Below are 12,437 nucleotides of genomic sequence, written 5' to 3' on the forward strand. Positions count from 1 at the left end.
ACCACGGGGCGGGGAGAGCACCTGAGTGTCACCAGCGTGGCCAAGTGAAATCTCCAGCAAGCCAGGCCGAGCGAGGGAGGGGAAAGGAGCGGGCCGGGAGCACTTCCCAGACGAGCCCCGGGCTGGGAAACCCTGTGCCCCAGAAGACCGCGGGGCCGAGAGTGGTCCCGAGGGTCGGCAGCTGCAGGGCGGGAGGCTAGCGGGGCCCACCAGGCATGCAAACCCCGACAGCGCATCTGCGCCAGGAGGACCACCCAGATCAGCTCCGGACTCGGCCGGGGTCCAGCCCACCCACCGCTGGCTTCGGCGGCAGGCGCTTTCGGAGCTGCCAGGGGCCCGTCCAGAGGGCAGGACAGACGTCCAGGCTGCGGCACCTCTCTTGGGCAGCCTCGCCCCCCACCCCCCGGGCCGGGGGCCTGTTCGCAGCGGCAGCCTGGGGCACAGGGTCAGGCCAGCTGGAGGCCCTGTGGTCCGGAGGCTGAAGCCCCTCACGCCCCTGCCGCCCCTCGCAGCACTGGGGCGCGGGGAGCCAGAGCAGGGTCGGGGGCAGCCACCCTCAGCTCCCTCAAATCTTCCTTCATCAAACATAGCTCTTGAAAACCTTGTTCCTTGCTTGTAACTTTGATTTCTTCTAACTTTGCATCTATGCATTTTATTTATAGAATTTATTACGAAACATTTCTCTGAAGATCCTCTGAGTTTTTTCTGTCCCCTATTTCTGTGCCTGTTTCTAATGGGAGGGGGGCTGTCTCCAGCGGTTTGCAGTTCTGGAGAGTGGGTTCATGTTGACAGCACTTTATCCGTAGATTTATGTGAAATTCTTACTTGAAGCTCCCTTAGAGTTTGGTTCTTTCACTGAGCACACATTATGCAAGGAACAGAAGGGAAGGAAGAGCAGTGGAACCTTTCTTTAGAGGCCAAGGAATGGATAAGAGCTGCCCACTCCCAGGGAGGGGTGATGCCCTGCTCTGACAGGACGAGGGAAGGAGGCACAGGACAGCCTTAGCTGCTGGCTTCCTCTGTGGCGAATCATCACACCGGAGGAGACTGCTATTGACAGCCCCGGGGCTCTGGAGGCCTCAGGACCGGACCGCTGCCCGGGTTGCCTCCCTGGGCTCATTCCACCCTGAGTGTCAGCAGCTTGGAGAAGACTGAGCAATTCTCTAAAAATGCAAAAACACAGTCAGAGGGTTTATCCCACACGGTGGCACTTGTAGAAATCCTGTAAAATTTTAAGTACATGGAACAAACTGGCCCTCAGAGGCGACAAAAGCTGAAATGAGGGAGCCTTTCTTGGAATGGAACTGATTTTTGCTTTTGTGGCGTTCTCTGGGCTAAAAATCATACTCTTAAATGTTTCCCTGGTGTCATAAATAATGTCAGCTCATACACTAGGCCAATATGAAAGGCACCAGTTTCACTTCAGTAGATCGCTTCTATTTAATTCCAATAAAATTAAGTTAATTTAAATTAGCACATATATTATACCACCTCATGTCTTTTGTATAGAAATATGTCCAAAATCATTTTCACTAACTCTTCATACTGGCTAAATCTAAGGCTGTTTGGTGTCACCGACACCAAACCGACACCCTCAGGGTTTGCTGGAACAATCAAGGGGGTAGTTAAGGTGTGCTTTCTGCGTGTTTGCTTTTAAAACTGGAGGGTGCTTTTAGGACCCGAGTGATAGTCAAGTGGGTAAAGCCTGGGCCTTGCATGCAGCTGACCTGAATTCAATCCCTGACATCACATCACAAATGGAGCCACCACCAAGAATGACACCTGAGTACACAGTAAGGAGTAAGCCCCGAGCAACGCCCTGAGCAACGCCAACACAAAACAAAAAAGGAAGATAGAGTTCTGCGGGGGTGAGATGAGGCCAACTGATTTTTTTTTTCTGATAAAGGAGCAGCAGGACAAATAAGTTTGGGAATCCTATCTAATGATGCTGCTCTGGGGAGCAGAGCCATAGTACAGCAGGTGAGGAGTTTGCCTTGCACTTGGCCAACCCGGGTTCATCCCTGGCATCCCATATGGTCCCCCGGGCATCCCCAGGAGTATGGCCTGAGTGCACAACAGGGAATAAGCCCTGAGCATTGCGGAGTGACCCCTAAACAAACAAACAAACAAAAATTATTTTTAAAAAATGAAAGAAAGGATGCTCTTCTGGATGCTGTGGTTTCTCTCTCCCCCCTCTCTCTCCCTCTCTCTCTCCCTCTCTCTCTCCCTCTCTCTCTCTCTCTCTCTCTCTCTCTCTCTCTCTCCCTCTCTCTCATTCTCTCTCTGTCTCCCTCATTTCCTAAAGAGATTGTACAGTGAATATTCAGTTAGCATATTAATATCAAGTTTTTAAAAAAGCAGACTGTTTTTAAAGTGAATATTCAGTTTAATATACTAATATCAATGGTTTGAATAAATAGATTGTTAACAAAAATTCAGCTTAAGGAGGCAGTAGTAATATAGTTCTACTTACATAGAAATTCAAAATGCTTAATTAGCACAAGAATGAATCTAGGAAAGAAGTTCTCTTTTTTTCTCAGAGTTAATGTTAAATATCTATAATTAGCAAAAAGGTAGACTTTCAAGTTTATTAGTATGACTAACCAGTTATCACTCTGAAGCCGTTAGGTAACTGAATCTTGCACTAGTTGCCAGGATTGACATTAAGAAAACACTTTTACTAAATGACCTGGCATTGGGATGGATAATTAATTTATTGTAGATCTTTTTTAAAATGAATTGCAAACAACACATGTCCTAATGTATTTTATCAAAATGTTGCACTTTTTTTTTTTTTTTTTGCTTTTTGGGTCACAACTGGAGATGCTCAGGGGTTACTCCTGGCTCTGCACTCAGGAATTACCCCTTTAGTTGCTCAGGGGACCATATGGGATGCTGGGAATTGAACCTGGGTCGGCCACATGCAAGGCAAAAGCCCTATCTGCTGCACTATTGCTCCAGCCCATTTAAACTGTAAAATACAAATTAAAATTTTATTGTAATTGACAATTGACAATCCAAGCCTGCTCGGATTAAGACTGGGCCTTTTCCACTCAGACCCCTTACTTTCCAATAGCTTAGCAGCCACACTCATAAACTGCCTCCGGCGCCATATAATCCCACCAACAGCCAACATCCAGAGACTCTAAAACCAAGCTCCCGGAAGCGCGCGGCCGTGCAATATCTAATAGCCTTGTTCTCCCTCTTGGAGAACCTGACAAGCTACCAAGAGTCTATTGCCCACTCAGGAGAGCCTTGCAAGCTCCCCATGGCATATTCATACCCCAAATATAGTAAAAGATATGTAGATACCTCTCGGAGAGCCCAGCAAGCTACTGATAGTATCCTGCCCACACTGCAGAGTCTGGCAAGATACCCGTGGCATATTCGTTTTGCCAAAAACAGTAATGATAGGTCTCATTCCCCTGACCCTGAAAGAGCCTCCAATTGTTGGGAAAGACGAGTAAGGAGAGGCTGCTAAAATCTCGGGGCTGAGTGTAATAGAGACGTTACTGGTGCCCACTCGAATAAATCGAGGAACAACAGGATTACAGTGACAGTGACATTGTAATTGACATTACACAATTTCAATAATGTTAAATTTTATGGTTTTCACAAACAAAGTTACTGCACTGAAACACAAAATGTTTCTAAAGTTAACAACCAAGCAGAGAAGCTGTTTTAAACATGCTTAAGTGAAAATGACTTAGTAATTGATGTGCTATTCATATGAAAACCCAATGCTGACTTGAAAAAAGTGTCCTTTCTGTGGCATTTTTTTTCCTAATTGCATAAAACTGATTTCAGTACATATCACCGATTTTAACAACCAAAAAATCAATTTTTAAGTAATGAGATTATTATTTTACTACTTTAAGACTTCGGGAAAGTTGCCAAGTTGAGAACCCATGATGACAGCATATGGATCTTTTAAAATGATCCCCATATTGTAGAAATGCAATGAACTAAATATGAAGCCTGAATTTGTCCTGAGACTGAAATGACTGATATTTCCTAAGAACTTCCTATTATTGAAAACTCAATTAAAATAATGATTAGAAGTCTATTTTGGGACTTCGATCAAACCGTGATGAGCTGCATGCAAGGTAAGTGCTTTAACCCCTGTCTTCTCTCCAACTTGCACTGTCTTGATTTTTATTACTTTATACTTTGATCCTCTTTTCCCCTAGGATTGTCCTAGTATTGTTCTTTCTATCCTGGGGTTTTATTGTTTCATGTCTGTTTTAACATTTGGTCCATGTCTCTGAAAAATGTCCTGAGTATTTTTATAGGGACTATGTTAAATCTGTATAGTGCTTTGGGAAGGAAGGTGATTTGGGCATTATTAATCCTTATGATCCATGAACAAAGGGTGTGTAAAACATTCTTAAGTTGAGGACGAGAAAGAAAAGGAGATGTAGCAGGAGAAGCAGGAGGGAGAAAATAATTTATTGTAATGAAGTTGACATGTTTCAATCAAAGAAAATGTGAAATATTCAACTTGGGAGAAAAAGACTCAAGTCTGCTCTAGGGATTTAAAGCATAAATAGCACTTTGTCTCTATATTATGATCATTCTGCTTCATATGCCAACGTTGTTTTTTTTTTCCATTTTGGGTCACACCCAGTGATGCACAGGGGTTACTCCTGGCGCATGCACTCAACAATTACTTTTGGGGGTGCTCAGGAGAACATACGGGATGTTGGGAATCAAACCTAGGATGTCTGCATGTAAGGCAAATGCTATACCTGCTGTTTTATGGCTCCAGCTCACAGCGGGTAGGGCGTTTGCCTTGCACATGGCCGACCCGGGTTTGATTCCTCCACTCCTCTCGGAGATCCTGGCAAGCTATCAAGAGTATCTCGCCCTCCGACAGAGCCTGGCAAGCTACCCATGGTGTATTCAATATGCCAAAGATAGTAACAACAAAATTCACAATGGAGATGTTACTGGTGCCCGCTTGAGCAAATTGATGAGCAACGGGATGACAGTGACAGTGATACAGTGATTATGATCATTCATTATACTGAACTTCAGTTATTAATAGCCTCCAAACTCTGGTTTGGAAAGAAGACATCTGCTTGACCTTCTTTGGAAAAGTTGTCTGTCCCTGGATTGATTCATCAGAAAACACAACTATATAAGGAATAGTTGACCAGCCTTTTTGAGAAGTGTCTATTCTACCTAAATATATTTTCAACTTTGATTTTTTTAATTCGTCTTCTAGGACTATTTTTGTAGCTTTTCTCTTTCTACCTTTGAACAACTCATACATAGTGTATTCTGCTGATTCAATACCCTTATCCTGAGCAAAATGTTTACCTTTTTGTTTTGTGAAAAAAGCATTATTTTCTCCCTTGTATATTGTTTATAAGGGAATATATCTGGAAATGATAACATGAGGAATTTTTTTATTTCAGAAATCTCCTGTTTCCACTATATATATGTTTAACTTCTGGGTTAAATAGAATGCATTCAGGTGAAAGTGCTCTACCTGCGCCTGTTGTGAGACAGAGGAGACGTTTTCTAATTCTCACTCTTTACTGTGGATAAATATGCCTGCATACCCATTTTCTCCAAAGTAAAATTAGATTTACTCATTTAAAATGATAATAATTCAACTAAATGTATCAAATGTCATAAGGAAGAATAGGAGATATAGTTTTTATAATTTTTCTTAGATAAAAATTTTTTTTAAGATTTAGGCTTTGAAGTTGAAAGTAGGTGAGAGAGGGCACTGTCTGAAGTATTAATTGGTGAATAAATAAAAAATACAGTATTTATGTGAAGTCATAATTATAGAGGCTGATCTTAACCTTAATATTTCAAATAATGCCAAACAATACTCAGTAGTTATCCTTTACTGTCTGATGAGTTCAACTAGCTCACATCACAATAGTAGTCCTCTATGCTCAGCACTCAGAATTACTACAATTTATTGGAAGATGGCTAAGCTTTTATTGTTTCTTAAAGATAATCTGAGCTGGGGCTGGAGCAATAGCACAGCAGCTAGGGCATTTGCCTTGCATGCAGCTGACTCGGGTTTGATTCCCAGCATCCCATATGGTCCCCTGAGCACTGCCAGGAGTAATTCCTGAGTGAAAAGCCAGGAGTAATCCCCTTGAACTTGAGGTTTTTGCTGGGTGTGACCCAAAAAGAAAAAAAAAAAGATAATCTGAGCTGTGATGAGCAACTCTTCAATTCATTTTATTATGAAATACATAGTTCTTGGCATTGTTGATTACATTAGGTTGTGTTAATTTGGGTCCTATATTTTGCTACTTGGATTCCTATCAACACGTAAACCATCTGGCCATGACCCCACTATTGACATACCTCGGCCCAAGAGACAAATGACCTCTCCTGTTCATCGCTTCCTTTCAGTAGTTGAGCTCCTATCACTTTTCATGACCAGTTCCTTTATGTCGATTCTATAAAAACAATATTGACCTTTTATGATTATTTATTTATTTATTTATTTTTCTTTATTCCTAATCCTGTGCATCTCAGGCCACACAAATACTTTGGAAAAGGAAGAAAAAAGGTGGCCAAGTTCATATTGCATTCTACCTGCTCTTGCCAATATCACTCCTGTCGGTGTTAGGTCTGTTTTCAGTCTGACCAATTGTGCCAAATTTTTAAATTTCTGCTAAGTAGCACTGACTAATTTTGGCTTTACTTAAAAAAAAATGTATCTAAGTTACAGGCTAGAAACAAGTCTTTTCTAAGTTACAGGCTAGAAACAAATTTTTTCTCATGCATTCTTGAGTCCCATGTACATTAAGGAGTATCCCAAGTCTTTTGTTTCATTAAAAATATAAGGCAGGTTTTTCTAAAATGAGCAGAGGGTCTCCAATTGGTTGTAATCTTTGACCTATATTCCAACTTTGGAGCAGACAAAAATATTCTAATGTGTATAAATATCCAGACTCTGCATGAGTGTCTATAACAGGGGATACTTTTCATTGTGGTCAATTATCCATAATATAAAATTTAGCATTTTAGTTATGCTAAGTATATAATAACTTTAGTGTCTAAATTTCAGTCATATTGACATGCAATGAATATCACTCTCCTCCCTCAAAGTACGATCATCCCAATGCAAAACTTTGTGCCTACTTAGTAGTAATTACTCCATTTTCTCTTCCTTCCCACCCCTAGCAATTACTATTCTACTTTTATGTCCCTATGAGTTATCCTGTTTTGGTTTTAACTCTATGAATTTGACCACTTCAGATATAAGTAGGATTATATATTTGACCTTTTATGTCTCACTTACTTCACGAACATACTGTTTATAAGTTTTATCAGAATTTCATTCCTTTCAAAAGTTAAATTATAGTCCATTGTAGGTAAATACTACATTAAGTTTAATTAATTACTTGTTGATACAGGTTAATTCCACTTCTTGGCCTCTGGGAATAATACTAAATATATATATAAACATGCATGTTTACATTTCTTAAAATTAAGGAATATTATTTTATAAAGTATATTTTTGTTAAATTAGATTAATAAATTTAATAATTTATCATATATATTCAGTCATTCATTTAGATTCCTCAGCTAGATCATTCATTGAAATTTTCTTGAGAGAAGAAATGCAAATATAAATGAGATCATGTTCTTGCACTTGAGGTTCTTGCAGTATAATTAGGGAGTGGACAAAGAAATAAATACTCAAAACAATTTGGTAATGATCAAAATGATCATCTACACTGTATACCTTGGGAATAGAGCAGAACACTCTAAGGGATTCTAAAAGCATTCTTAGAATGTATGATATGGGTTTTGAATCTAGAAAAAAAAGGCAGGACATGTACGTCTAAGAGGCTGAGAGAGGCAGCAGCATTAGTATCAGAACAGGTTGCCATCATTTAAATAAAGATGTTTAAGTATGAAGACTGGAAATATTGAAGCAGGAATGGTGATAAATGTGCTAAAATTGAGAAGCAATGAAGACTGAGATGGAAGGTATACAAACAAGAGCATAAAAGATCTTATTTCTGTGTGTTAGAGGAAAACTCCTAAAATCAAGTCTGACAATGCAACATATTCTCCCAAAATTGTAAATAGATTTTGATAAAGAAAATGCTTCTTGATTTAGTCTTGTTTCCTGACATATGGGGCACAGCACTGCCACCTACACAGGAACAAATTGTGCCAATACTTAATAACAGTCCACCCACACCGGCTCTAAAACTCGGTGTAATTATGAGAGATTATAGCTCTTTTATGATAGCAATTAATTTGTTCACTGTTTTATCATTGATAAATGAAGACTAATACCACATTACCTCGAAGTGCCCAATATTCTAAATAGAATTTTAAAGTGGAAATGAATTGAAAACCCTGTTTTGTTCTGAGCTAGACCAGAGGAGCTGTTTGTAAGTGACGAGTGAGTGGTTGCACACCTGCAGTTTATTTTGTTTGATAGACTTCACCTTCCAAACAAAAAGACTTTCCTTTGCATTCAGTGTAATTATAAGGCATAATGTTGATGGATTGACAAAATTAATGGATTATAAATAAAAAAAAAGCAAAAAGTGTTCAGAAATGCATCCATTTGGCAATTTTACTCTCTAAATTCCTGACCAATATATTCCAGTATGAGTGAATTATTAGCTGGAGGTATGACTGGTGAGTAATAGAACAAATTGCTCTAGGAGTTGGTGAATCACTGACCAATAGTTCACCAAAACTGATGGATGAAAGGAACACTCTTCACACAGGAAATTTGCATGAAGGAACCGGCTGTGCTGCAGTGTGGTGGCGCTGACCGTGCTGGAGTTCCTACTGCCACTGCTGGTGCTCAGCGCCTTCACGGGCCGCATGGTGTGCGCGCTGTCCCGGCCTGGCCTCCTGCCCCAGGGACGGCAGCGCCGCGTGCACGCCATGCAGCTGCTGCTCACCATGCTGGTCATCTTCCTCCTGTGCTTCACACCTTTCCAAGCCCTCCAGGTGGCCGTGGCGCTGTGGCCCGACGTGCCTCCGCCCCCGAGTCTCGTGGCCTACCATGTGGCTGTGGCCCTCAGCAGCCTCAAACGTTGCCTGGACCTCATCGTCTACTGCTTCGTCACCAGCGGCTTCCAGGCAACGGTGCGCAGCCTCCTGGGCCGGCCGGGTGCGGATGGTGAGCCCAGCAGCAGGGACGTGGTGGGCCTGCACAAGCGCTCCAAGGTCGCGGGGGGCAGCCACGGTCCAGGCCACCGCGCTCTCCCGACAGCCCTGACCAACGGGCCTTAAGCTTAGCCAACCAGACAGGAGCAGTACAGGGGCCACACTGCGTCTCCTACCGTGGAGGCTGCCCATGACCCTGGCTGCTGGCTGCAGTGACTTGCGTTGGCAGTCTGCCATGCTGCCCACCCTAAAAGTGTGTCGCTGAGAAGTTGGGGTGGTGACTGCTTGCCCCAGGGCCTGGTGAAACGGATGCGCGTGGGTTTCAGGACCCAAGAATCTGCTCCCGTGAGGGTCATGGCCTGAGGACCAGGTAGAAGCAATCGCAGGCATGGCCAGTGTCCCCCACCTCCTGGCCCCCTGACCTCCCGCTACCCTGTCCAGAGCAAGTGGCTAGTTTTGGTCTAGGCTCTGCCACACTATGTGGGCTGAGCAGCACAGGCAGCGGGGCGAGGTGTGGGGGGCCACAGGGGTCGGTGGGCTCCAGCCCAGGCCTGCGGTGGCCACCATCAGCTCACAGGGCTTGTTGGGTCTCCCGGCCTCCCAACTGTCAGTCCCCCTCCATTGTCCCCTGGCCTGTGTGGGAACCCGACCTGGGGGGGTGGCTTGGAGCAGGACTCTGATATACCTGGAGGAATCTCCTGTGGGGCGAGGGGATGCCCCAGACCCTCTCTGTGGGAGCGGCCCCTCTGGGGGGTCTCGACTGGGCCTCCCTGAGGAAGACTGTGAGGGCATGGGGACTCCATCCTGTAAGGGCTGAGCCCCTCCCCCACTCCCAGTTTCCAGAGGGCTGGGAGAGCCGGGCGAGAGGTCAGAAAGGCTGCCCCTCCTTGGGCCAGAGAGGGGGTCGCCCTGCCCTCTGGGGGAGGGGACTTGGGGGGCTATCTGAGAACTCAGTCTGACCTTGACAGACAGGCCCCAGTTTCCCTCCTCCACAGCTGTGTGGGCCAGGTTTCACTCTGTGACCTGTCTGGGTCCCACAAACCTGCAGACAGTGACCAGTCCCTCTAGGGACTGGATGTTGGGAGGCCTCTGCACCACACCAGGCCTCCGCCAATCCCAAGCCCCGGCAAGACCGAGTGACAAGTGTATTTATATCTGTCCATCGCCAAATTAAACCTGTTTTCCTTGTGTTTAAGGGGAAGACAGTCCCAACTGCCTTTTTGTCATAGCTTTTATTGCTGACAATTTCACAATACTGAGTTATGCAGTATTAGCAAGATATAGAGCATTCTGGCCAAATCCAGGAATGATAAATCATGAATGAAAATAGAATGTTATGTTCTAGACAGCTTACTGTGTTACTCAAAGGCATTAAGAATGTCAGAGGTACTCAGGTATATCATACGCTATCTCTAAACAAACCCTTGCCTTCAGGACATGCAATGATGGCTTCTGGTTCGCCTTCTAGTCATAAACTCAAGGGCTATGCAACACAGTACACTTAAGCTCCTGCAAGAAAGTACTTTATTTGACTAAGTAGGAAGGGGTAGCATAGAGGGTTGGGAAATATTAGGTATAACTTTACACTAGTTTTGGTTAAAGATCCCTCTAAAACAGTCCTTAATGCTTCAAATTTTATAATAAAATGTTTATTCTTTAGATAAAAGTATAGAGAGAAATATATCAATATCACTGTTCAGTGGAAAACAACTGTAGGAGAAGATTGCATGGCTAACATTGAACATTCAGGAGACTTGCAGCTAAGTCTTACTGTTTCTGAAGTTGTGTGGATCTAGTTCATATCACTGAGAAGTACAATTTGTACTTTCTTACAACTTGACAGAACTGATGATGAAAATTATAACATTTGTGAACAGAGAACATTAAAAATAATCAATTCATATCTAATAGGCTACAGAGCTTGGATAGTTAAAATGACAGAATTCCAAACATTTTGATGCTTAAGTGGTTAGCGGATGCTTACAAAAAAATATCTTTCTGAACAGTCTAAAGCAATAAGGTGCTATGGATTAACACATCACATTACCATATATAGAACATATGTACCCATTAATATACAACTACCTTGTAATTTCTCTTTATAAAATGCAGGTGCTAGGACAATTTCCTTCTACTATATATTTCTTTGTTAAGAAGGTCTAATGATGGAGGCATACAAAGAAAATTATATGCAATTGTATCCTGAAGAAACAACTGGTTACATCAGTTGGATTTTTCTCCATATTTTTAGAAAACATTTAATCTCTTTAAAGCATGAATGTCAAATGCAATATAAAGACCTTAAGAACCTGTCTCAAAACAAAGCAAGCAAACAAAACTAGAAACTAGACTTTTCTCATATTCACTTCAGAAGTACCATTCAGAATTAAGCTTGATACAGGAAGTGTAAAAAGTTGTTTTCACTAATTTTCATATAAATGTATCACTGTCATCCCGTTGCTTATCAATTTGCTCGAGCAGGCACCAGTAATGTCTCCATTGTGAGACTTGTTGTTACTGTTTTGGGCATATTGAATACGCCATGGGTAGCTTGTCAGGCTATCCATGTGCGGGTGAGATACTCTCAGTAGCTTGCCAGGGTCTTTGAGAGGGGTGGAGGAATCGAACCTGGGATGTCCAAGTGCAAGGCAAATGCCCTACCTGCTGTACTATTGCTCCAACCCTTATAAATGTATAATAGCATATAAAATATGAACATGTTTATAGTCAATAATGTCAATAATGCTGTTTATGATGTTCTCTATAATGCCAATCATTTTTATCAAAGACCAACACAGATACACACCTATAGCTACATGAGTTGGATTAACTGCATATGACAATGGCAGAGAATATACAACAGGGTGAAACAAGGAATATCTCAGTGAGATGTTTCAGGAAAAATTGGTGCAAGTTCTGCGCTTTGCTTAGGTGACTTCATAGGAATTTAGGAAAGCATGACTTTGCTCCAAACTGGGTATCTGTCAGGAAACAATTTCATAATTGGGCATCTCAACAAGCCTTGTAACAAGGGAGATTAGAGTGAAGTGGATGATGTGGGCAGGTTATATAGGGAACAAGAGTAATGAATTGCTTATGGAAGCACTGGACTTTTCACTGGACTTTTCAGCCAGATTTATCTGGGGTAGAAATACCCCTCTCAAGTATCCCATACAAAGTCCAGAATGTATAGAAACTGAGATAACCAACTACCCCACAACCTGACCCAGGCTCTGCAGGCAGCCAACCAAAAGCCTCAACCCATCCAGTATGCCATAACCCCGAACACCTGCTTCAGGTCATCACAAAAGCAGTGT

The 12,437-nt window shown here is 42.6% G+C and overlaps 1 protein-coding gene across 1 annotated transcript; it reads left to right on the plus strand.

Annotated features, from left to right (window-relative positions):
• Window positions 1–4,090: 4,090 nt before the first annotated feature.
• LOC101557835 (G-protein coupled receptor 20-like) lies at window positions 4,091–9,246 on the plus strand. Its single transcript, XM_055127140.1, has 3 exons — window positions 4,091–4,106; window positions 5,700–5,724; window positions 8,748–9,246. Exons 1-3 carry the CDS (start codon window positions 4,091–4,093, stop codon window positions 9,244–9,246), a joined length of 540 nt encoding a protein of 179 aa, XP_054983115.1.
• The last annotated feature ends 3,191 nt before the right edge of the window (window positions 9,247–12,437 follow it).

The sequence above is a fragment of the Sorex araneus genome, chromosome 1 (assembly GCF_027595985.1).
Source record: "Sorex araneus isolate mSorAra2 chromosome 1, mSorAra2.pri, whole genome shotgun sequence".
NCBI classification, from domain to species: domain Eukaryota; kingdom Metazoa; phylum Chordata; class Mammalia; order Eulipotyphla; family Soricidae; genus Sorex; species Sorex araneus.